This window comes from Centroberyx gerrardi, chromosome 23 (assembly GCF_048128805.1).
Source record: "Centroberyx gerrardi isolate f3 chromosome 23, fCenGer3.hap1.cur.20231027, whole genome shotgun sequence".
In the NCBI taxonomy this organism is placed as follows: domain Eukaryota; kingdom Metazoa; phylum Chordata; class Actinopteri; order Beryciformes; family Berycidae; genus Centroberyx; species Centroberyx gerrardi.
In genome coordinates this window covers 1,605,062-1,631,768 of record NC_136019.1, presented here as the reverse complement: position 1 = coordinate 1,631,768, position 26,707 = coordinate 1,605,062, and the positions used below count along the sequence as shown (strand labels likewise).

The 26,707-nt window shown below is 41.2% G+C and overlaps 2 protein-coding genes across 14 annotated transcripts; one reads left to right on the top strand and one right to left on the bottom strand.

Moving 5' to 3' along the window:
* Positions 1-429: 429 nt before the first annotated feature.
* LOC139922844 (programmed cell death 1 ligand 1-like) lies at positions 430-26,365 on the bottom strand. Of its 10 annotated transcripts, none has more exons than XR_013507966.1 (6): positions 7,954-8,049; positions 6,444-6,496; positions 5,803-6,162; positions 4,162-4,320; positions 3,708-4,081; positions 430-788 (listed from the first exon to the last, which is right to left on the bottom strand). XR_013507966.1 is itself a non-coding variant. In XM_078291681.1 (5 exons), exons 2-5 carry the CDS (start codon positions 21,013-21,015, stop codon positions 3,939-3,941), a joined length of 708 nt encoding a protein of 235 aa, XP_078147807.1. In that variant the 5' UTR covers positions 21,016-21,022; positions 26,227-26,365; the 3' UTR covers positions 3,402-3,938. The 10 variants fall into 10 exon arrangements, 4 of the variants coding, with proteins under 4 accessions (XP_078147807.1, XP_078147806.1, XP_078147804.1 ...); XR_013507967.1 differs by having other exon boundaries at positions 430-825; positions 3,747-4,081; XR_013507965.1 differs by lacking the exon at positions 430-788 and having other exon boundaries at positions 3,402-3,810; positions 3,844-4,081.
* On the top strand, positions 10,949-16,422 carry LOC144537842 (uncharacterized). 4 transcript variants are annotated; one of them, XR_013507972.1, is made up of 6 exons: positions 10,997-11,094; positions 13,170-13,222; positions 13,431-13,790; positions 14,467-14,610; positions 14,691-15,197; positions 15,231-16,422. XR_013507972.1 is itself a non-coding variant. In XM_078291689.1 (5 exons), coding segments are annotated over exons 1-5 (594 nt in total). In that variant the 5' UTR covers positions 10,997-11,092; the 3' UTR covers positions 14,726-16,422. The 4 variants fall into 4 exon arrangements, 1 of the variants encoding a protein (XP_078147815.1); XR_013507973.1 differs by having other exon boundaries at positions 10,949-11,055; positions 14,691-16,422; XM_078291689.1 differs by having other exon boundaries at positions 14,691-16,422.
* Positions 26,366-26,707: the final 342 nt, after the last annotated feature.

Genomic DNA, 26,707 nt, shown 5'->3' with positions numbered 1-26,707 from the left:
TCTTTCCAGTCTGTCCGATGTCTTTTATAGTCTAACTCATGTCCTATGTTTCAACAAGTTGTGTGTCCTGACATGAACCCAATAATGATCAGCTCTCCTTTATCCAGCAGGGGGCAGCAGATGTTCAGAGATATCAGGACAGGCTGCAGTGTTTGAAGAGTTAATTTTCAAAACATATTATATTATTCTCATATTATTATATTAGCATTTCAGAACCCTCCTCAGAAACAGAACTGCTGTGTGAGCCGAGAAACCTGGAATTTGCTTTAATTTAATGTACAGTTATTTTATCTAACAGTCACTTGGTCAGAATGGTGGAGCTGCCATGTTGGAATGACATTCACAGTATATAAAATCAAAATAATTTTACTAGAAGCATATAAAATGAAACTATATGATAAAAAATAGAATTACTGAAAATCTATGTAGTACATATCTTAAAGCAGAGCTTACAAAATGGCAAAGTGCATAATAACAAGGAAATGCAATACTTGCAAGAGTTCAAAAGTGATTAAAAATAAATGAAAAAACATCACAAGATTAAAAGTGGGAAATTAAAAACAAATATATTAAAGCATGTCTACAAAGTGCTTTTTTTTCCTTTTTTTTTTTTACAAAAGGATCTCATTGGCCCACAGTTCCTTATCCACAGACTGACTCGGTGCAAGTCAACACATCTCAGCTGTTCAGGTAGCATGTTGACCAGGTGGCTCCCTGCTCATATCTACATACTACACAGATCATATTACATACTGACATGACATGGGTGAATTCCACTTCTTTCCTCCCTCCAGTCTACTTTGACGGTAAAGTGAACACCATGACCTCAATAATAATCCAATAATCCAAGTTTTCTCCCATAACTCACATCACCTTTTCTGGCCAAGACATTCCCCTCTCATCAGTCTCCAACCTGGGCGTTAGGTTCGACCCTCACTTGACCTTTGAAGCCCACATCAAACATCTACGCAAGACCTTCTTCTACCACCTCAGGAACATCTCCAAACTCCGTCCCACACTTAGGCCCAATCCCAATACACCCCTTGCCCCTACCACTTAGCCCGTGTCCCGATTCTTGTTGGGACAGAGGGGTAGGGCGAAGTGGTAGGGCTATATGGCCCTCCAAACGGAGATTTTTCAGAGGCACACACAAAAGCGAGTGTTATGAGAAATCTCCCAGAATTCCTTGCGAATCATCGGCAAGATGGTGGCTAACGGTGCACAAGCAAAAAAAAGAAAACCACAAATGTAAGTATTTTCTTCATTAATAAAGATTTAAAAATTATGATAACCATCGTATTATCTTAGTTTCATGTCGTTTCAATGTATTATAGACTTTTTCTTTCTAACAAGCGTAACAAAAAATCGCTAAAAAATCGCTAGTATGCTGATGTCTCTAGCGGCATTGTGAGATTCCGGCAACAAACTCGTCGCGTCTGTTTACGTAAACGCCATCGACGACTACTGATGACGTATCAGGGTCTTGAAGGGTTGTCCCATTTCATAGGGGAAGATTTCAACCACTACCCCTTGTAACTCTGTTCCGAGGGGCAAGTCGAAAAGCGAGGGGCACTCGAGAACGAGGGGTAGGGGTAAAAATAAGAAATGGGATTGGGCCTTAGCCTGTCAGACGCGGAGAAACTCGCCCATGCCTTTGTCTCCTCAAGGCTGGACTATTTCTACTACTTCTCATCGGGTCTCCTAGCAGGAGCCTCCGGAAGCTCAAATACATCCAGAACAGCGCTGCCAGGATCCTGATGAGAGTGCGAAAAGATGAACATATCACACCCGTCTCTACTAACGTGTCAGTGCATCCACGGAAATGCCCCTCCCCTACCTCAAGGAACCGCTCACACCACAAACCTCCACCTGTAACCTGCGATCCAGCAACAACAACCTTCTCCATCCCCCCAGGACCGAGCTCTGCACCGTGGGGGATCGGGCCTTCTGCTCGGCTGCACCTCGTCTGTGGAGTACTCTCCCTGACCACCTGAGGCGCCACAGCCTCTTGATGCTTTTAAAAGGGGCCTAAAAACCTTGCTTTTTAACAGAGCCTTTCCTTAACTTTGTGTTGGTTTTTATCTCTTTGTTTTTATGCATTGTCTATAAACTTTTCCTTTTTAATCAGGCCTTTTTCCTTTGTGTTGCTTTTAATGATCTTTTCTGTTGGTTCATTTTATCTGTTTTTATGCATCTGTTTTTTTTACTCTGTAGCACTTTTAGATTTACTTGTAATGAAAAGTGCATTACAAATTAAATGTATTATTATTATTATTATTATTATTATCGTTATTAATAATAATAACAAATGAATGGGAAAGATTTGGCTGCCAAGATATTTAATGGAAGGAGTCATTCATCTGAAAAGTCCTGTTCCCTAGCATCCCATTGAAATCAGGGGTGAGAGAGTAGAGTAGTAGCACTTTTTTTTTTCCAAACGGTGGAGGTTTCATTTTCATATCACCACAACTCGCATCGTGACTCGCAACAAAACACAAGTACAATCCTCCTGACTAACGTGTTATCAAGAAAAGCAATAGAGCAAGCTGTGCATATATCTATACCTACAGTAAAGATGTTTCACCTGTGGGGACCAATGTCAGCCGACCTCTGACCTGGGCTCATTTGCAACTGGAGTACAAACCACTGCATTTACCCTACAGACTCTCAAGGCCCAATGGCTATAACAACCACGATCCTGAAGAACATATTACACAGGTAACATGTTAGCATGATGCCACACTGTACATGAACACAGGATGACACACTGACTGATAAACAGATATATCAGCTCAGTGCTTAAAGGCCGGCTCTACACTACAGGGGGCCGAGGCAGAACTTTGTTTGGGACCCCCGTACCCCCCACACAGTGACAAAGTACTAAAATAAGAAAGGCAAATACATCAGATTTTCATTCAAAATCATGGTATTTCTTTAATCTTTAAAGGTCCCATATGGTGTAAAGCAGGACTCCCCTTGCCTCTGTGATGATAAAGGAGTTGGATGGTCTATCTAAACATGGTGAAAGTATCAAAACGCACGGTCGCCAACTAAATCCACACAATCCATATTAGAAAAGCGAGCCTCTAAACGAGCCGTTTGGACTTCCGTAACTTTGTGGCGTCACAAAGGTTCGCTCATTAGTGTTTGAGCAGTCGTCATCGTTTATTACCGGAGAGTTTTCCCTACCTGTAGCCGCCGGGCCGCGGCATCTCACATTTCACTCTTGAAACGGTTAGCCAATCAGAACAGAGGGTCGTTAATATTAATGAGCCTTAAAGAGACAGCAACAGCCTGTTCTTGGTAAGGCTCAGAGAGATGCTGGAAAATGCACGTATAAAAATGGATTGAGAGTGTTTTTGGTTCATGACACCACACAAACAGCATTGAATGGACCTCAAGACAGAAAATAAAACACTGGAAGGTGGAGAATATGGACCTTTAACAGATTTCCCTGTGAATATGGAGAAAGAGGATGGAGGTTTTTCCTCTCTTTCAACAGTCTCTCCTCAAACAAGCTGGAACACTTTCCTTCCAGTTACTTACAAGCTGTAACAGCTTACTTACAGGCAATGACAATTTACAGTTTACAGTGTACTGACTACATAGATAGACATAAAATCCATTTCCCATTCAAGGCAATAACGTCTTATGTACATAAAGTCAAGGACGGAAAAATACTGTGGAGAAGGAATTCCCCTTCTTACCTCCAGTCTAGTTTGACAGGGTGAAGTGAACACCGTGACCTCAACACATGTAGGGACCAAAGGACTACAAGTCCCAGCCTTCACCTCATTCAAAATGGCGTCTCAGGAGGACAGCCACCTGAAACATCTGATCACGGTCCAACTGTTCTCTAACCAGTCTGGAGTCTTTGTAGCACAAGCATGACTCTTTTCCTCCCCGCTTTCATTCAACTTGTTCATTCAGTGCCACTTTCATGCGACTCCGGGAGGCAGACGTCTACACCACTGTCCCGTCTGAGCACCTGGTTCATCACCCTGTTTTGCTGAGACAAGCTCTTGGTTCTTTGTCTGGTCAGTCAGGAACTCAGTGTTGATGTTTTCCTCTTGGCCTTGACCTGTTTATCAGACAATAACAAGTGAGGACACACACACAAATTGTATTTATAAAATGTTTAAAACTAGGAAAAGCAAATACCTTGCTGTTCGTTTGGAAAGGAGCGTTGACAAGCGAATCTTACTAGAGCTGCTAGAGCTGCTAGAGCTGCCAGAGCTGCCAGAGCTGCTAGAGCTGCTGCCCCAACTCCGAAGAGGCCGAACTGTCCAAGTTCTCTCTGCTCTGGATCAAGTTCAGTAACTGGTAGATGTGGGGCCGTTGCCATTTTCCGTGGAAAATAAAACACAAGTGAGTATCCTGATCACACAGACTGTGTTTTTAACAGTTTTCAATGTGGTCAATGTGAGTGAAGCTTTCTGTGTGCTTCTTTTGTGTTGCTTGGAGTCTTGCAGTTTTCCACTTTTGCCGCCTTTTTTGGAAGAGCTCCTTGAGTTAAAAAAAAAAACTTCCAACTTCAGCCAATGACGCACCTACATCACCATCACTTTGTCTCTATTGTCCGCTTGGATCAATGAAGAGGTGGGATTTCTGCAGTTCATTAATAAGGTATACTCTGATATTTTGAAATCCTGGTGGTATCCTGTGGTCTAGAACATTTCCCCTTTTCTAGACCACATTTCCCCTGTTCTCCCTTCATTGGCAATCAAAGAATTGATTTCAAGATTCTATTACTTGTTTTTAAGGCCTTCACTGGTCTCGCCCGTCTTATATCTACGATCTCCTACACATGCAAGTTTCCTGCAGGCACCAAAAGCTTTTAGCTGATCCACGGTCCAGGCTGAAGCATAACGGGGATCGTGTCTTTTCTGTTGTGGCCTTGGACTGTGGAACACTCTACCCCCCGAGTCTTAGGCTTTCCCCTTCTATTGGCACCTTTAAATCGCGCCTTAAAACCCATCTCTTTTCTGTAGCGTTTGATTCTATATAATCTTTATTTTCATTATTATTATTATTATTTTATGTGTGTTTTGTATATACTTGTACAGCACCTTGGTCGACAATTGTTGTTTTTAAGTGTGCTTTATAAACAAAATGAACTATTTTCAGTACTGTCATAAAACGGATAGTATGTACATTTGTATCGATATTGATTTTTATTGATAAACTGACAAATTATAGCTGCTGTGTTGAGGCGATATAATGTAGTGCGCAACTCGCCACACTAGAGGTCAGAGGTCAGTCAAGTGTGGCACCAAAGAAAATGAATGAGATCAACTTGTAAAAAAGAAAAACATGTCTGCCTGCATTTGGGAACATTTTGGATTTAGCCCAAATGACAAAGGTGTCAGGTCAGTGTCTGTAGACAGAGACATGACTCCTAACAGCCACTAGGGGGCAGAAAGGCTGAATGAGTGAGTGAGTGAGTGAGTTAATTTCTTTCTTTATTTATTTACAGGTCCATTAGCCGCTTCACATCTATAAACATGATTTGGATTAAAGGGTAATTCTGGTTATTTTAAACCTGGGGTTTTTTTTTTCCCTGTGTAAGGCGGGACTTCCCATCTAAAGACAGTTCTTAGGTTAAAGTGAGCATGCTCATCTTTAATTTTTAATAACTACTTTTCATTCACAAATAAAATGTATATTGGTATACTTTAAAATAAGGTATACCCCAGCCCTAATAGTAACAGGCTCATCCTGCAGTAGTTTTCCTTTTAACTACAAAAGCTGCTGAAATGAATGTGAGGAAAGTTCTACTGAGTTCTACTGAGTTCTACTCACCAGTGACATTGAGCGAGCACGCACGGAAGTTCCCTCCATAATCAGTGAACACTTCACACAGGTACGTTCCTGAGTCGTTAGTCCTGAGTCTGGACAGATGAAGTGGGATGTGTCCTTCTCTGAGTCTGTGTTCGTCACATCGCACTCGTCCTGCAAACTGCTCATGTTGAGATTCTGGGTCTTCAACACCGTTTTGTAAATAATATACAGTCTTTTCTTCAGTTGGAGACACCAGTGAACAAAGGATGCTGAGTGAGGAGAGAGACATGTCGGGTTTGGGTGGGAAGATCCATTCCATCGTCACGTTACCGTTCTCCTCTGCCTGATAGGAGATCTGCTTCACATTCACAATGAATGTTCCTGTGGGAGAGAGAGAGGAAAGTGAGGAACAGAGAGACTGAGAGTGTTTACATGCTCACCAATACTCTGATATTAACCTGATTAAGGAAACACTCTGTCTATATAGGTTTTGTTGGAGCGTTTTAGTGTCCATGATGGTCTAAATGCTGTTTCAGAGGCTTCTACTTGCTAAAAAGAAAGAATGACAAAGAGGCTGTGAGGGTAATGAAGTCAGTAAATCTGTTACTGAGGCTGAAAATATGTTTATATTTCTGGATAATGAATTGAAGGTGGAAGCTGACCGCAGACACAGGATGAGAGGAAGAGCAGCAGCAGGATCCAGATCATCTTCTCCCTGTGAGAGCAGAGGACAGAGGGGGAGGAGTCATGAACAAACTCATCTTGAGGTCTGGTCTCTCAAGACTGGTAACCAGTGCTTAATCCGGCACCTCGCGGTTTTGCACTACCTGCATTCTGGTACCTATTTGCATGGACCCGGCACCTGGTGGCATGAAATGTTTCAGGGTTTTTTTTGTCTGCCATGTAATACTCCCAACAGTTGACTCTTCTTTCCCCTCCCTTCCAAAAACCTGTCTCATTTCCATATGAAGACAGGTGATTACCATATTAGAAAGTAACAACAAGCACAGAGTAATCATGTCACACATGAGTGAGCTGCTCTGCAGAGTGTGTTATGATAAACTTCAGACAGCGTCATGGCTAAAAGTTGAATTTGCTGTCCATATGTCCGCTGTGTGGACTATTTTGGAAAATTAGACAAGGTAAGCATGATTTCTTTTGTTTGTAAACGTGTTAGGATATTCTGTAATCTATTAGGTCTCTGCTGGGACAATCAAAATTCACATAGATGACTGCGAAACAGACATTTTTTGGAGTGCGGACCTGTAAGTCCCACAGTTAAATATGCGGGCAATTGTGTATGTTATGTTGAGTATCCAGAAATAATTGGTAATAACATGAGAATTGGTTAGTTTATTAGGTCCAGCTGAGTGTCAGTCAGGTCGACTTCTAGCTGCACCACGACACGTTTTATTGCATTATTCGCTGACATTGTTTCCTACATTCAAAATTGATATCCTATGAAAGTATTTGTATTGAATATTGATGCGTAACTACTCAAACCAGAATTTCTCTGGTAAATGGTTGAAGCCATTGCAGTTTCCTTGATGTATGATTAGGATGTCTCATAGTAGCCTATGTGGGCATTTTTATGTGCACAGTGCAGTTAGTATATCTTTAGTCTACTACTTGAAGGGCAGGTTTGTAAAAATGAGCATTATCTGGCCTATGCAATAATCAAATATTGTTGTATGTCCCCAGTAGTCGGAGCTCTAAGGTCATATAGTCGGTCATGTAGTAATGTTTATGCTGTTAGGTCTACAGTAAGCTGTATGGCTGCACTGAGCACCACCGTGCCTCCAATGCGCTCGTTGTCTTGATATGTTCCGGAAGCTTTTCCCTCCAGACCGACCGAGTTAACCTACTGACAGCAACAATATCTGCTCCTTTCAAGGAAGAAAAATACTCCATTTAATCCTCAACTGTCACCCTGAAGCACGTCACTGTGAGTTTGTCTCAGTATTTCTTTCCCATGTCTTTGGATCTACGTATATTAAATCAACATGTTGCACCTTGTCATGCAAAACCTCCCCAAGTTCTCCCTGCAGAGCATCAGTTAACCTCAGTGGGTTTGATGAATTTTCTTTAACTTGATGATTTCAGCTCTACACTGTCCCGTCCTCATCACAAAAAAAAAACTTTGACAGCTGGGACTAGTTCCATGAGTCTTACCTGAGCTCGTGCTGCTGCAGACAGCAGGTTGTCAGGTTTCAGCATAGAAAAAGACAGCAGCAGCTTCTTGTGTTGAGAGTCTGTTCAGAGTCTTTTTGTCCATGGGTAGAAAGAAGAAGTTGATGTGGTTATTTTGAAATTATCTTCCTGTCATGGTGAGTTCCTCTGTCCCAAAGTGTCACACTGACAGCAACAACAGATTACTGTCTCTGAGAACTGTCACCAACACATAGCTGCTGACAGCTCTGATATCTAATGTAGGGTCAGTCACACAAACAAGGTACTGAAAAAAACACTGATATCCTAAACTACCTGATACTTTGAACCTTCAAAATAAAAGAACAATCCAAAACACATCAGCCAAAATGACAGACGGCAGAAAGAAGAAGTGATGTGTTTAGTTTTGAAACCGTCTGCCTGTCATGGTGAGTTTCTCTGTACCAAAGTGAGTATACCCCAACGGCAGGGTAATGTCTCAAGACAACCAACCCACCCCCCACCCACACACACACACACACACACACACACACACACACACAGGTTTACTCACTGCCAAACAGCTGATATGATTGACCAGTTTCATGTGAAAAAAAAAAATCCCCAAAATGTAAATATTCAGTGTTTCCCCAGAGGGAAAAGCCTCTGAAACGAGTCCTGGTTCAGTTCCTCCAGCTGTTGTCTTTTAACAGCAGAGTGTCTTCAGTCTGTTGAAGCTGCTTTAGATCAGACTGTCAGCTAAACCTCCTGCCTGTAAAGAGTCGTGCTGTCAGTCAGACTTTGTATAACTTTATTATTCCAACCAGAGAGAGCGGCTTGTAACCTGAAGATTGCAGGTTCAAGTCTCTCCAGTCAGACTCCAAGTCTCCTGCTGACTCTTTATAACTCACTCTGCTCTGAGTCTCCACCAGTGGAAAGCATGCTGAATTTGACCGGTCAGATGAAGTGGGCTTTATAAATAAAGTTTAAATTGAATTGAAACACAGATACCGTGTGGCCAAAATAACAGAGGAGTGAAGGCTCCAGCTTCACCTGACTGATCTACAGTTCACTTCTCATCCAACTTAACATTTTATTTTTAAAACACCAAGACTATATGTAATTACTGATAACTATAATTATATAAATAATAATAACTATAAAAATAACTGATAGAGTCCTTTTCAGCTGGATACTTTGAATTTTGGTATTTATTACAGAATATTCTCTTCAATTTGATCGGCAAACTGACATTAAGACTGGGACTTGATTCAGAGGGTGTGTGTGTGTGTGTGTGTGTCTGTGTGTGCATACAGACTGTATCTGATGGATCCTCTGTAGTGAAATACTGGTGAGAGGAACTTGCCTGTTACTTCCTCTCTGCCGACTTGTGGCTGTCTGGAAGAGGAACTTCACCAGCTGACAGTCACAGTTTCACTGGACAAAGTGATCACATTTGGAAAACATTGATCTCAGTGTGCAACACCATCATCTGTACAGATGGATGCAGAGTGCAGACTGTCTGTCCTCAGCCCAGCTGCTGTGTAATCTGTCAATAACTGTGATGCTTCTAAGAAAAACCTTTCAGTTTCAAAGAGTGACAGAAAAATAAAGCTCCATTACATCAGTTTGACTTCAGTTCATTGCTTTGCTTCATTCCTCTGTATAAAGTCTATGAGCTTTGCTGTTCAGCAGCTCAGAGTCCACATCGTGTCAAAATTAACTTCCTTTTTCTGAGGTCACATTATAGTCCATGTGGTTTCTGATGCTGATCGGCCATGACTGCTCCACGGTCTTCACCATAACCCTTTTAACCACTATGACAGCAGTTTCTAGATTTCATTTAACCTTACATTAGCTGTGGGACACTGGATACTGTTATGTCCGAACAGAAATGTTTTAGACCAGTGATTCCCAAAGTGAAGGTACTGCAGGTGGGCCGCGAGAGGTCATTTACAATAATAAATGAGATTGTTTTCCATATTGATTCTCCTGTTTACTGTAGTCAGGTTTTTATTCCAGATTCTAGTGAACTCTAATAAACACACAGTAGAGAACAACTTGGATACAACTACACACAATGTCCAGCAGGTGGTGCTATAATCACACACATACACACATGCTGTATAAATAAAGTTTATTATTTGATGATAATGATAAATGATTAATGATAAATACTAAGAGACTGGATCTGGACTCAGGATTCAGGTTTGGCTGAATCCTTGTTAAATCCACCTGGCTGTGTAAAGTCAAACTGACTCTGGGTCAGACTTTATTTGGATCGTCCAGTGTTGATCCTCAACTATCAGGAGACAGACAGTCTGTTCAACAAAGAGTCTCTACAGACTGAGACTAAACCTGATCTGTTTCTGGTCCTGATCCGGGAGAACAGGCAGCTGAGTTTGACATTACTGTAATACAACCACTCAGAATACCAAAGAAATCCCAGAATTAATGAGATTCATATTTTCTGCAAAATAAATGCATCGTAAAATAGGCTACTTCCAGAAGATAATCTGTCTGATTGAAATCATAATTATGTCACATAGTTTAGCTAATGTTATCTGAAAACGCCTCATGTTTGGTTCCAATTTTGACAGTCACAGCTGTCTTGCACACAATGGTTAAATAAAAAACAGTCGTGTTTTTTTCATAAACAAAATCGCATTATAAAGGCAGCAGAAGCCACTTCAACCGTTGGTTCCAAATACAGAAAGTTGCGTGTGGACACGGTCCCTCTCTGTGTGACAAAACCCCTACTGATTTATCTGTGTGATATTAATCTTCCTGTTCCAGCTGAGTCTGTTATTAAAATGCAGGTGTCACAGTTTTAGACTCTGCAGCCTCCAGTTTGTGTCTGCATGTCAACTGCATGTCCGTTAACGGTAGAGGGGGCGTCACTAACTGAAAACGGGAAATGGGCTGAATGAAATCCTGGTAAACAGGTTTTTTTCTTGTGTAAAGAAAGGCTGCTGCTTTGCCCACAGCTGCAGCTCTGTATCTCTGTATCTCTGTATCTCTGTATCTCTGTATCTCTGCTCCTTTCTCCACCTGTATGGACTGCAGGAGAAATCCTGTTTTTTCTGGATGTATTGGATCTATTGGAAATACATTATTCACCTAAAGGTAATCTTTCTTGATCCATTCCTTGGCCATCTCATTCATGTAGGTTAAAACTTTATATGGACTTTTTGCCTTCTGGTAGATAAACAGACTGCAGGCTGGTGCATTTTTCCTCCTTATTAGTTTGGATTGTGTGAATATGCAGTAAGTTTGATTTATTTATTCAAGGATGATTACTTCTGTTTAGTAAATGTATGGTGTCTTTCTTGATGTATATAATGGCCATTTATTCCTGATAATTGTTATTGTTTGTTTAATTAGAATGTTTGATCATGACTCAGGTAGGCAGGGCTGTATGGATCCTGCTGGATTAACGATCCAGTGTAAAAAGGAATATTTAATGTTGATGTTGAAATACCTTGAAATTGTGAACAGCCTATTGATTTTTGTTCTCCTTTGTTTTGTTACCAGCCAACCAATCCAAGCTAAAGCAAAATGGTGGAACGGATCGTCTTTGTCAGGTGCTCATCTGTCCTAATAGACAGCCCACGGTCCGGAGTCAGCAGCATCATTCCAGCCGTAATATTTTACAATCATAAGATATTCATATTGGACGTGGTTAGTTAAAATTTGGCTGGCTGACAGACCCGATGAGTGAAGAGACCGTGTCGCCAAACTCCATTCAAAAAGTTTCATGTTTCCTTATTTATCATCAAACGATGCACACATCGTAGATCATCACTTGAGAGCTTTTTCGTATCTCTAGGAGCCGCTGGACAAGTCGGCAGTAAGTGATTCACCAAGCAGAACTTAATTTCTATAAAATCTCAATTTGGTTCACCTGCTGTTCCCACATCCTTCTTCCACCAGCACATCATGGAGCATCACACAGGAATTATTGCTGTGCCAATTTTAACTCCAATTTCAATAAATGTTCATCTGATTTTGATGTTGAGCTCTAAGTTATTTAATGCAGCTGAGCTCTGACATTCAGCAACGCATTTTGAATGTCGCCCCCACCCTGAATAAATAAATAAATAATTAAATAAATGAATAAATAAATAAATCGTGCTCTCTGCCTAATATTTTGGGGGAAAGGTTCTGTGAAGAAAGTGGAGGCATTCTGTCTGTTATTTCTGTTTCACATTTGTTCATGTAATTAAACTTGACTCCTTAATTTAATGAAAAATTCAGGGAGACAGGAACTTTTCCATTAATTTCCTCTTAATAACCCTGTAAACCTGCAGCATGAAAGGCATAAAAAAAATCCCTTAATTTAGTGTCTCTGTGAATCAACCCATGAATAAATCCCTTATAAACCCATGATACTAACCTTACTTTTTTAAAGCTATGTTATTTTTAATGGATAATTAATGTTCATGTAATGAGAAATTAAAGACATTTCAGGGATAAATTAAGGGGTTTGTTTCGTACCCTCTAGACCTTCCAGTCTGCAGTATGCACTTCAACTCCCGTTGTTTTGAGTCTCTAGTCACATTAACAGGCGCCATCTTGTGGTAAAAGACCGTGAGGCCTGCTGCAGAGAAACAGCTGAGGTTAGAAACTTGGAAGATTTTTACAACAATATTACTTTGAATTTATTCAGAGAACCAAAGAAAAAAAAATCCTGCAGGAATTTATGGTTTTGTCCTGCAGGAATCCTGTAGGAGCGACCAAATCCTGTCGGAAGTAGCTGCAGGATTCCTAGAGGACTGTGACCGGTCCTGCAGGAACTCTTTAAGCCCTGCATTAATAAGCTAATTCCTGCTGGAGTCCTGAAGGACCATGACCTGCAGGATCTTAAAATTCCTGCATTATTTAAGTAAATTCCAGCAGGAATCATTCAAGGAAAACCAGGAAAATTATCACAAAAATTGGTGTATTAGCATTATCATTATTTATATTTTTATATAATGTATATTTGGTGTCAAATGAAACATGTTTGGTAAGCAGCAGTGTAATAATCAGGATAAAGTACAGGGAGCCGGTAATTCTTCCACTCTCAGCTCCAGCAGGTGAATCAGACCCAGACTTCATATCTCACATGGCTCAGTGTCTGCTGTCGGTCCACAGGACGGCTGGAGGTGTGAAGGGATCTGAGAGGCTCTACTGCCTGAGATGACTTAGGTTTCATCACATGTTCATGACTCCTCCCCCTCTGTCCTCTGCTCTCACAGGGAGAAGATGATCTGGATCCTGCTGCTGCTCTTCCTCACATCCTGTGTCTGCGGTCAGCTTCCACCTTCAATTCATTATCTAGAAATATAAACATATTTTCAGCCTCTGAAACAGCATTTAGACCATCATGGACACTAAAACTCTCCAACAAAACCTATATAGACAGAGTGTTTCCTTAATCAGGTTAATATCAGAGTATTGGTGAGCATGTAAACACTCTCAGTCTCTCTGTTCCTCACTTTCCTCTCTCTCTCCCACAGGAACATTCATTGTGAATGTGAAGCAGATCTCCTATCAGGCAGAGGAGAACGGTAACGTGACGATGGAATGGATCTTCCCACCCAAACCCGACATGTCTCTCTCCTCACTCAGCATCCTTTGTTCACTGGTGTCTCCAGCTGAAGAAAAGACTTTATATTATTTACAAAACGGTGTTGAAGACCCAGAATCTCAACATGAACAGTTTGCAGGACGAGTGCGATGTGACAAACACAGACTCAGAGAAGGACACATCCCACTTCACCTGTCCAGACTCAGGACTAACGACTCAGGAACGTACCTGTGTGAAGTGTCCACTGATTATGGAGGGAGCTTCCGTGACTGTTCGCTCAACGTCACTGGTGAGTAGAACTCAGTAGAACTTTCCTCACTAGATTCATTTCAGCAACATCTGTAGTAACAACTGTAGTACTACTGCAGGAGGGGACTGTTACCATGGTTACCACTGTAGTACTACTGCAGGAGGGGACTGTTACCAGCAGGACTGGGCGGTATACCTTATTTTAATGTGTACTGAAAATTTATTTGACTTCTGAGAGCCGGATCCTTGTGTGGCAGAATTCTGACTTTATTCTCACAGATCAATAGATTCTGAGATTAATCTCAGAACTCAAATAAACTTCCTGTTGGCATTCGGTTCACACAGCTTCAAGTTGGCTGTCTCACCTTTGTCATTTTAGCTAAATCCAAAATATTCCCAAAAGCAGACAGACATGTTTTCCTTTCTTACAAGTTGATCTCATTCACTGGACATTTTCTTTGTTGCTACAAGGCCTTTCACAGTTGTTTCACAGTGATGTAGGTGCCTCATTGGTTGAAATAGACTTTCTTTTTTTTCAACTTGGGGCGCTCAAGGAGCTCTTCCAAAAAAAGCACCAAAAGTGGAAAACTGCAAGACTCCAAGCAACACAAAAGCAGCTCACAAAAAGCTTCACTCACGTTGGAAAAAGAAAAAGGCCGTCCTCTGCTGCTAAAACACATCCTGTGTGATCAGGATACTTGTGATTTATTTTCCAGGGAAAATGGGAACTGCCCCAGATCTACCAGAGGATCCAGAGCAGAGAGAACGTGGACGGTTTGGTCTCATCGGAGTTGTGACAGCAGCTCTAGTAGCTCTAGTAGTATTCACTCGTCAACGCTGTTGCTCAAACGAACAACAAGGTATTTGCTTTTCCTAGTTTGAAACATTTTATAAATATAATTTCTGTGTGTGTCCTTACTTGTTATTGTCTGATGTACAGGTCAAGGCCAAGAGGAAAACGTCGCTCCTGACTGACCAGACAAAGAACAAATAGCTTGTCTCCTCAGCCCAAGCTGCTCCATGTGGGAATGGACAGAGAGAGAGAGAGAGAGAGAGAGAAAGAGAGAGAGGGAAACAGAGGGTGATGAACCAGGAGCTCAGATGGACGGACAGCAGCGTAGGCCTCTGCCTCCGTGAGTTGGATGAAATTGAAACTGAAGTCTTAAGTTGAATGAAAGTGAGGAGGGAAAGAGTTCTGCTCGTGCTACAAAGACTCTGGAGTCCGGTCTGATTAATGGCAGAGACTGTAAAGGGGAATAACACAGAGTTTCCTCAGCAGTGCGTCGCTTTTGGGCCCGAGCCAGATGTCCGTTTCATGCAGAATCATGTGAAGGAAGAGGGAAGTCGGCCGCCTCACGTTCTGCAGGTTGACTGGGTTAGAGAACAGTTGGACCTTGATCAGGACCTGGTTCTCATGGTCTGTTGTCCTGGGATTTCTGCACAAACAGTTTGATGATCACAGCTGGGCCGCAGTCTAAAGAGGATGTGCGACTGTAAACAGCTGTTTATGTAGAGCAGATGATGTCACGCCTTTGAACTCACCGGCTCCCAACCTGGTGTGCTGAGACGCCATTTTGAGTGAGGTGAATGCTGGGACTTGTAGTCCTTTGGTCCCTACATGTGTAGAGGTCATGGTGTTCTCTTTACCCTGTCAAAATAAACTGGAGGGAGGTAAGACGTGAAATTCCTTCTGCACGGCACTTTTCTGCTTGTGCTTGACTTTATGCACATAAGACTCCATTGCCTTGAATGGGAAATGTATTTCATATAGTCAGTACACTGTAAACTGTAAATTGTCATTGCCTGTAAGTAACTTATTAAACTGTTATACACTTGTAAGTAACTGTAAACTGTTCCAGCTTGTTTGATGAGAGACTCTAGGTACGTTCCATTTGGTCCTCTCCTCCATCCTCACGGCCTCGTCTCCTCGCTGACCCGGCATCCAAATATTTGCCGCCTTCATTAAGGATGTTCCAACTGGTTAAAAGACATGTGGAGGATCCTTCCTGTCTCCTCACCTCCGTCCTCCAATGAGGCGTGGTTGGAGGATACTCAGGTGTTTCCTCAATGCGGAAATAAAGACTGAAGATGATTCATGTGCCTGTAGCCTGTAGGCTAAACCCAGCTCCATACCGTCAGAAACGTGTAGGAAAAATGACACATAAAATCCACAGTCGTAAGTAGCCTTGATGTGTCTCTCATTCAGTATTCATCTTTCTTATGAATTGTGTTTGTGTGTGTTGCCATGGAGTTTCTCTTTGCTGAGAATAAATTCTTACTAAACCTCGTTAACAGCATTTCATTGTCTATTTTGCACATTATGTTCTTACAGCTAGATCTATGGTCAGTTAGGGGAATAAAAAAGAGTAAAACTTTGCTTCATTGCTGTGAGCTGTGAGCTACATGATCATTGCCTAACCCAAGTCGGAAAGATAAAAAAGTGCGACGGTAAAGCACAGAAGACACGTCAGCTTAAGACATTTTTTTTAGGTGTTCTGCCTCCATGAGGACGAGGCTCATTAGGGGCAGACAGAGATGAATTACACATTATTGTTAACTTTGTGAAACGTTTCTATGTGGATAAAACTAGACAGCTGTCATCCTTGGAGGAGAACGAGATACTGTGTGCGAGGCGCCTCAAACGCCACACTTCAAACGTCACTTCAATGTGACGCATGCGAGGACGTTCCAATTGACAGGACATGGTTCACTCGCTTCCTCTTCTCCTTGCATCTTCTCCTCGTCTCCCCCTTGACCTTTGACCGAGGAGTTAAGGAGGAAACGTGAGGCGAGGAGATGAGGAATCATTACCAAATGGAACATACCCGCTGAATTGGGAGAGAGGAACAACCTCCCTCCTGCGTAGTGCGCCCCACCTTTGTTGAAGGCTCAGCGCATCGTTTTTTTCTTACTTGTTAATGTCATATTTGTGTTCCATCATCCATTACTGTTTGAAATTCTATTACTGCAAATACTGAAACTCTTTTAACACCATTTGTATACTTGGAGCCTTTATTACAGTGTGGGGGATACGGGGGTCCCAAACAAAGTTCTGCCTTGGCCCCCTGTAGTGTAGAGCCGGCCCTGCCTGCAGATCCTTCATCTAAAGCCTTAAGCACTGAGCTGATATATCTGTCTGTCAGTCAGTGTGTCATCCTGTGTTCATGTACAATGTGACATCATGCTAACATGTTACCTATGTAATATGTTCTGTGCAGTATGTAGATATGAGCAGGGAGCCACCTGGTCAACATGCTAACTCAACAGTTGAGATGTGTTGAGTCAGTGTGTGGTAGGCCGTGAAGGTACTGCAGGCGGGCCGCGAGAGGTCATTTACAATAAATAAATAAAAAGTTTTTAATTTTCAATTTTGTAATTAAGTTTGACATTACCATAAAATATCTATGATTAAATATTTGCATTAAAAAAAGTAATCAGAACTAATAAAAACAAAACCATGGGATTTAAATTACGTGTTATTCTTCATTTATCTGACCTATTTTTGATCCGGCCGGAACTTATCTTATATCTCGTCATTGGCGGGGAATTGTAATTGAGGGAACACCTCATCATTGGCGGGGGAAGAGTAAAAATGGAGCGGTGGCTATCAGGTCGCAAAAGGAAAGCTGTTAATGGAGAATCAACCTCCACAAGCGAATCATCAGAAGATCAAAATGAATCCGTGAAAACAAAAAGAAGGACTCGTAGAAAGTACTCAAGTAAGTACCTATCGCTGGGATAGGGGAATACTTCATCTTAGTCTCATGTGTTGATCAGAGTTGTGATTAAAGGGTTGGGTGGGCCGTGGAAGATTTTCAGATGTCATATTGGGCCACGGCATTCTTAAGTTTGGGAATGGCTGTTTTAGACAGATTCAGGTAGGAAAACAACACACGATCCGAGCTATTTAGTTTAACACTGCTTTATTTGCCAAAACGTCTACTCGCTTTCAGATGCCATTTGGAACTGGCTCTCTGATTAGGCTTGCCCTAGCGCTGACCTGAAGCGCAGCCAATCAGCATCCATCAATTAGGTGTCAAACAACTCACAGCACTCTGTTGAACCTTTAGTGCACGCAATATTTGCCATCATGGCCTCTTGTTTCTCATAAACCACAGATACAATCAACAAAAATTACCTTTGGTCAACAATTTTAATCGCTCTTAGCAGTACCCGAGTTTATTCCCATCACACTAGTAAATGATTGTAGCAATTTACCCAAAGTTATCATGGACTGGAAGACTGAATAGTCACACTGCCAAGGACTTAGCAGGCGTTTTGGATTTCTAGTAGATCTGCTGCCCATAACCTGCCAGAGAAATGAGTTTCCAAAGTGAACACACACAAAAGTCCTGATGTTGGATAATGCATTCAGTTCATTTAATAGGAAAAGAAATAGCCTAAGTTACAAAGTGCTGTTAGGAAACAAGCCAATATAAAGTATATTTTAAAAAGCTGCAGTGCAATAGGTAACATGACAACAAGAACACAACATTCAACATTCGGAGGCTGTCATCATTCAAACCAGTCAGATTTCACTGGGCGGAGCCTGACACTGGTGCTCACTGGTTTACTGTTGTAGGAACAACAAGGAAGTTGCTACAGTTAGCTACTAGCTAGCAAAACAAAACTGATGTGATGTTGGTGTGGGCCGTGCAGCAGCTTATTCTGTCTTCTAAATAAAAACTTGGTTAATCTCTGGTGTGGACAGTTACTTTCCTGATAGTTGGATCGCTGCAATAACAATAACTCAAATTCACTTGGTGAGGTGGCTAGTGTTGCAGAAAGACTAACGATGGAAACTTGTTCTACTCAGGAGGAAAAACAAGCCAGAGCTGCTGTTTTGCCGTCATCCAAACTGACAATCCTATCTCTTTAGATGATATTACTTTAATTATCATTTTATGAATCATAGTCACCAGGTATAAATATGTATGTATGTAAAAGTAAAAAATAAAGTCAGCAGCTAATGGATAAAATAGCATTTATCTCCATCGACCTTCGAGAGAAAAGAACAAAACAAAAGAACTGTTAACAATAAATATGCATGGCACCGTTCTGCAACCCTGTTCTTTCACAGTTTCCTTTTCTAATTCAATTCAATTCAATTCAATAAATTTTTATTGTCCCCGGAGGGCAATTCTGGTGCAGCATAAAAAACATGGGAGAAACATACTGTACATACGACAACAACAAAAACACTATAAACAGCAAGTAATGGCAAACATCAAGTTAGCAAAGTGCAATGAGTATAAAAAAGTGCAAGTAGTAGAATATGCAAAGTGCAACAATAAAAGGTGGACTATAATTGATGGTTGATGGCAGCAATTGCCTTAGGAATGAAGGAGCCTTGAGCTCTTGAGCTCCTGAGCCTAGGGACCCTGTACCTCTGCCTAGAGGGCAGAAGGTGGAACTCCTGGTGCAAGGGGTGGGATGGGTCGGCCAGGATGGAGGTGGCCTTTCTGACCAGGTGTCTGTTGTACAGAGCGGAGAGACTGAGCTGGGACACCCCTGTAATCTTAGAGCAGGTGTTCACCACTCTCTGTAGCTTTGTCTTGCTCCTCACTTTAAGATTCCCAAACCAGCAGATCAGGACAAAAGTTAAAATTGATTCAATAAAGGAAAGCAATGTCTTTTAGTGCAAATGAATGTACTGTAACTTCAAAACTTAACATGTCTAGCCCTCGAAATATTATTTTTTGAGTCATACTAGACAGGTCTGACATGAATTCGTCAGGTCAGGTCAGACCAATCACAATCTAAAGAGTTTTACTGGATAAAGTTACTGGATATACTGCAACCTTAATGAGTGAGTTGTTCCAAGACAACCAAGGCATTCACAAGAAAACAACACTATGTTGCTGTGAGTGCTCAGTGCCACAAAATCCAGCCAGTAGCTGTATTGCCTACATATGCAACAGTGAATCTAAGGTTGCAGCAGAGGGAGGATCGGTAGCAAGTTCAGTTACACTGTTGAATACCTGAACTACTTGGATGGGCTCCTGCTTTGGTTTTCTGAGTAGAGATCTCATTTTTGAAGCAAAGTCTTCATGTGGAGCTGAATGCAGTATGTGAAAATGGTTACTAACAACCACTAATGATAATTCTACTACTATTCCTGCCAATCCCAATCCCATTCCAGTGTAGACAAACATCATTCCCCAGATTGATGGCTTTCTTCTCTCAGGAATTGTCTGATCAGTGGCTGCTGTCTGATCAGTGGCGGCTGTGAAGAGATCAAACAAAACAATAGGAAACATTTTACTGTTACAATCCAACAAGAAAACAAAATAACCACAGCAGATAAAAAGGTGAGTGAGGTGGCTGGTGTAGCAGCTTTCACTCCGCCAGTGTTGCATCTATAACGAGTCTAGTGTAGCAGCCTGGTTAGTATTACAGTGGTTGCCATGGTAATACCCCCCATCTTGCTGTAGTACTACAGTAGTATCTATGGTAGAACATCTCTGGCTGTTTTCCGTCTAACTAAAGCTGCTGAAATGAACCTAGTGAATTCTAGTTCTGCTGAGTTCTACTGAGTCAACTTACCAGTGACGTTGAGCGAACATTCACCATAGTTCCCTTCATAACCAGTGGACACTTCACACAGGTAAACACCCGAGTCGTTAGTCCTGAGTCTGGACAGGTGAAACCTGATGGATCCTTCTCTGAGTCTGTGTTCGTCACATCGCACACGTCCTGCAAACTGCTCATGTTGAGATTCTGGTTCTTCAACACCGTGTTGTAAATAATATAAAGTCTTTTCTTCAGTTGGAGACACCTTTGCACAGTAGATGTTAAGTGAGGAGAGAGACATGTCGGGTTTGGGTGGGAAGATCCATTCCATCGTCACGTTACCGTTCTCCTCTGCCTGATAGGAGATCTGCTTCACATTCACAATGAATGTTCCTGTGGGAGAGAGAGAGGAAAGTGAGGAGCAGAGAGACTGAGAGTGTTTACATGCTCACCAATACTCTGATATTAACCTGATTAAGGAAACACTCTGTCTATATAGGTTTTGTTGGAGAGTTTTAGTGTCCATGATGGTCTAAATGCTGTTTCAGAGGCTTTTCCACCTGACAAGAAGAAAACTCTGGAGGAAACATCACAATATCAGCTGATTTACTGACAGTAATTAAAAGGGTAATGAAGTCAGAAAATCTGTTATGAGGCTGAAAATATGTTTATATTTCTGGATAATGAATTGAAGGTGGAAGCTGACCGCAGACACCGGATGAGAGGAAGAGCAGCAGCAGGATCCAGATCATCTTCTCCCTGTGAGAGCAGAGGACAGAGGGGGAGGAGTCATGAACATGTGATGAAACCTAAGTCATCTCAGGCAGTAGAGCCTCTCAGATCCCTTCACACCTCCAGCCGTCCTGTGGACCGACAGCAGACACTGAGCCATGTGAGATATGAAGTCTGGGTCTGATTCACCTGCTGGAGCTGAGAGCGGAAGAATTACCGGCTCCCTGTACTTTATCCTGATTATTACACTGATACTTACCAAACATGTTTCATTTGACACCAAATATTGATTTCAATGATCTATATTACAAGCAGAAGTAATTTACTGTAACCGTAGCAACTCTGTAGCTAGCATCCATGCTACACTGTAGCAGATCTGTAACCACAGCAACATCTGTAGGTAGCATCCATGCTACACTGTAGCAGAACTGTAACCATAGCAACATCTGTAGGTAGCATCCATGCTACACATAGCAGAACCAGACTGTGGTTACAGTTACAGAAAGTCCTACATTCATGCAGATTCATGCAGGAAAACTGAGGGAATCCTGCTGGATTTTCATGATCATTTTCCTGTGGGATTTTTGAAGGATTCCTGCTGGATTTTACTTAAATAATGCAGGAATTTTAAAATTCTGCAGGTCATGGTCCCTCAGGACTCCAGCAGGAATTACCTGTATTAATGCAGGGCTTAAAGAGTTCCTGCAGGACCGGTCACAGTCCTCTAGGAATCCTGCAGCTGCTTCCTACAGGATTTGGTCGCTCCTACAGGATTCCTCAAATTTCAACCTTTACCAAGCAATCAAATCAAATTTTACCACAAAGTGGAGCCAGTTAACGTGATCAGAGGTCAAAAACGACACTTGAACTGCAGAGCGCAGAGAGTGGAAGGCCTAGAAGGGTGGAGATTCATTTTACAGAAATATCTGGAAGACCTTCGGCGGATGCAGCCATAACTTCTAGTTTCAATACTTTAATCACATGAATAAATGTGAAACAGTTTCGGGATAAAAAAAAAACAACTAAAAAGAACTCTGGTAGTTAATGTAGAGGTGCAGGTCTTCCAAGTAATATATTTTAGACAAGATAAAAATTAAAATAATTTGATTGTTAAAATTGATTATTTTTTAAACATTTTTTATTCACAACAAAAATGTTCTGCAACCAAACCATTCCCTGCAATTATTCATTTTAACAATATAGCCCCCTTTATATAATATTTAAAACAAAACATAATTAATACCTAAGTGATAAATGAATAATGTGTGTGATGTAAAGTAGTGTTGTTGATAACAAGCTGCAGGTGACAGCAGCAGCAGTGAAGTGGACTTGGCTCTGCTGAGTGTGGGCAAAGAGGAGAGGGGGGTGTTTCTGTTTCTGGGACGCTGGAATACACTGTTGAGCCTTCTTGAGGTGTCGTGGGCCTAAATCAACGAAACATGGGTGAAGGAGGATCCACTTGAAAACCCCAATGATTTACCTACACTCACTCACCCTGAAGCTAGAGCAGGTAGCTGGTGGATGTTGCTGCCTGTCTTATGGTGCTGTAGATTTATGACGTTGTAGCCTGATGTTTTCTATGGTACTCACTGGTATGGTAGTATATCATTCTGTTAAACTCTGAATTGGATCTATATGAATGCTCACCTTGGATTATGGCACAAGGGATATTAATATCATATCCTATGTATTGATAAATGCTAAAATAAGACCTCTAGGAATGTACAAAGTTCTGTTCTATTTTTTTCTTTTTTTTCTTTCTTACAAAAATGGTAAAAAAAAAAACTAAAAAAAAACATATCAATCAATATTATGAATATTTTATACAAATTAACATACAAGATGTATAAGGCCTATGTTCATTTGTATGTGTGGCGTTGAAGAGAACTACCCAGCAAACATTTCCTCAACCTGCGTCGAGGCCAACAAGTCTAATAGACGTCGAGTCACAACGTGACTTTATTTCGACCATTTGCCAACATGACAATACAATCTTAGGGGAATGGTGATTTTGAGGAAAACTTGTTTTACAGTGGTGTAACCGAATAAACACTGTATTTAATTACAAGGATATAATTTTGTAACTTGAGTGCGAGCTGCAATGTTTACGCATGAATCGCAAAGGTTATTATTCCAAACGCAGTATGCTATCATGTACTGTATATGGCCAATATAGGGGCTATAATAGGTTTATCTTTTATTCCAGCATTTCCTCTAGTTGCCTTTATAGGAACTATTTTTCCTTGCGCATCAACACTAAGTAATCCCTTCAGCCTCCAATGCATGCGCCACCGGGGAGATCAGACAGGCACGTCGAGTTCAACAGGGGATGCGAGTTGGTCAGGTGAGTTAACAAAAGGCACTTTGATTTAAAATACAAATGTATTTACAAAGACGTATTGTGCTTTTACCCTTTGCATTCAAAACGTTTGAGATTGAGGCTACATGGCTTTTTTTCTTTTTGTTCTGATCATAGTTTCTCTGTTATCTCTCTACCTACAATACAGACAGTCATGGAGTTCTGGACAAAATCATATCTGACAATAACAATATCCTCAGATTTGGGTCCGAGAGACAAAATCTCATCAAATGGGGGTCTGTGGCTCTGATGTGGACTGAATTTGGGGTCCTTGATATGAAAAAGGTTGAGAATCACTGGTCTAAACAGATAAACAACAGACATTGTCGTCACATATGTAATCCATCTGTAGAAACTATTACCTAAAGGTGGACTGTAGAGTATTTGCCCTAACAATAACAAATTCCCTGTATCCAGACCTACAGCAAATTATACTATTGGCCTACTGAAAGAACCAAAAATAAGTAAGAAATGGTATCCATTTCACAATTGCCATAACAAGATGAATAAAACAATGAAGTCAAACAGCATCACTGCCTCTCTCTCCATTAGGCTATGTGGCCAGTTAATGGATTGTGATATTCCAACAGAAGTTACGCTAAACGTAACACAGTTACACATTAACAAATTCACACAGCAACCTGACACATTTCACAGTGGCAGCAGCTCCGGGTAAGCCAATCCTACAGGGTCAGCTTCCATGCAGCAACGGAAATTACACATTACAACAAATATATCCGCTTAAAAGGCTAATTGGTTACTCAGCCTTGTCACACATGCACACTCTTTAACAGAACAGTAAATTGGCACTGTGGTAATACTGGGAACTAAAACATAACTACACTCTTAACAGTTTTACTGTCCGCTCTCCTCTCTCCGCTCCTGCTGGCAGCAGCATACTGCTGTGCTCTGTTCACAGCATAGACTTACTATAAACAACAATTTGCATCGGCACAGTCCCTTTCTAGAGCCTCTTAAACAATGTGGCTCCTAATAAAATCTGTTTAACTGCAGGTGAAGTGAATAGCAATTTTCACTCTTCTCCACCTGTCTTTGAAACATTTGGGTGTACAAACGTTTCACGTGATAAAACAAAGCTTCACAAAAATCAGTTTTTAGATCTCCATGGGAATGCTTCATGCTGCATGCAAGTCCCTGCATGCAGTGTGACCTCAGTGTTGTTGCAGAGCGAGAGAGGCAGATTTGCAATTTGTACGGGAAAACATGACAAAAAATACACAAATAAATAAATCAAAAATCATAAAACCTTACAACAGCCCTGTGTAACAGAGAATAGTTCTGCTTCAGTGCTAAACCATCACATCGTCATTTACATATATTTATTAAAGAAGGTATTTTTAAAAAAGAATAGCCCAAGAACGTCATGGTTCTTACCTGCTGGCAGAAAAAAATTAAACAGACACCAAATCTGCAGGGCGGAGCCAATCAATCTTGTTAATGTCTATGCTGTGTTGCTCTGAAATTATATAATGCAATATTGACATTTGACGTCTACAAAAGTTTAGAATGATGATCTGCCCATGAGATGACAGAGTTTCCCCAGCCTGTTGATACTAGATAGGGTTTACCTCCCTGACACCCGCTGTCTGCTGAGAAACTGAAGGAAAGTTTCTCTTTAGACTGAAGGAGCTCAGCCTGCTCACTGCTCGCCTCAGTCAGGTATCAACACGTTTTGGAAACTTTGCCCACTTAACTGCCAATAAGGAATGCTGAGAACACTGACCTGAACAAAGCCACTGACACATTTGAAAGACTGAAATTGAGACATCTGAACTTGTGTGTGAACACTCATTCACTTTAACACACACACTTAATTCAACACATTTTTTTACACACCACTTGCTGCCAGCGTCTGGGCAGTGGCATGCACAGACTCTCTAAGGGACAGGGGCAAAAAATTAAAAACGGGCACCTGCTCCACTCGCACCAACCCTAACCCACCTGGTTTGGGGAGGCATACGTGCATGCTGATATAGCCCTTCAACTGGAGTGAATATTCGTTTAGAATACTGAATTAGGTCACACACACACATACACACACACACCTTAAGCAAGTGTGTCTTTCAATGGCATGGACACTTTCTGAGAAGGCACTTTTTCATTTTTTTTTTGCTAGTGTCATTACTAGCAAAGAAAGGCCTTGCCTATGACTTTACACAACACAGAGACAAATGTATTTCTTTGGAGTTTCTCTGCACTCCATTTGATGAACAAACCAAATCCTCCCTAGAGGTCTAGAGGTCTGCTAAATGAAAATAATTATTAAATTTAAAAAACACATGTTTCCTTGTGACCTTCTAGCAAAAATGAAGCATGGAAGCATCCCATTAGAATACATCTTTGTATGAAAAAAGTGAATGTCTCATGTTCTACAGTAGAAAAAAAACATGCTTCATTTTTGCCCAAATATCACACCAGATGGGTATTTGAGCCGCTCAAGTGCCCCTCTGGTGTGTTTTTTGGCATCCTGTTTCCTAATGGCAGCGGCCATTAGGAAACAGGCCAACATCAACATTAAATATTCCTTTTTACACTGGATCATTAATCCAGCAGGATCCATACAGCCCTGCCTACCTGAGTCATGATCAAACATTCTAATTAAACAAACAATAACAATTATCAGGAATAAATGGCCATTATATACATCAAGAAAGAAACCATACATTTACTAAACAGAAGTAATCATCCTTGAATAAATAAATCAAACTTACTGCATATTCACACAATCCAAACTAATAAGGAGGAAAAATGCACCAGCCTACAGTCTGTTTATCTACCAGAAGGCAAAAGTCCATATAAAGTTTTAACCTACATGAATGAGATGGCCAAGGAATGGATCAAGAAAGATTACCTTTAGGTGAATAATGTATTTCCAATAGATCCAATAGATCCAGAAAAACCAGGATTTCTCCTGCAGTCCATACAGGTGGAGAAAGGAGCAGAGATACAGAGATACAGAGCTGCAGCTGTGGGCAAAGCAGCAGCCTTTCTGTACGCAAGAAAAAAATGTGGTTACCAAAGTTTCATTCAGCCCATTTCCCGTTTTCAGTTATGGGAACGATAGAGTGACGCCCCCTGATACCTATCGTTAACGGACATACAGTTGACATGCAGACACAAACTGGAGGCTGACGTCACACCGCCCTCTGCTGGAGAAAACACAATATGGATTTTCAGGCTCACTGGACCACATGCAGCACACAATATTACATTTAATATCAAATTATTTAGAGGTTTTTATTTTTACTCATTTGAAGAACATTTACATTTACACGCTTTGACATGAAATGAAATGAAACAAGAAACAGTCAACTTGATTCTTGACAGTCGTT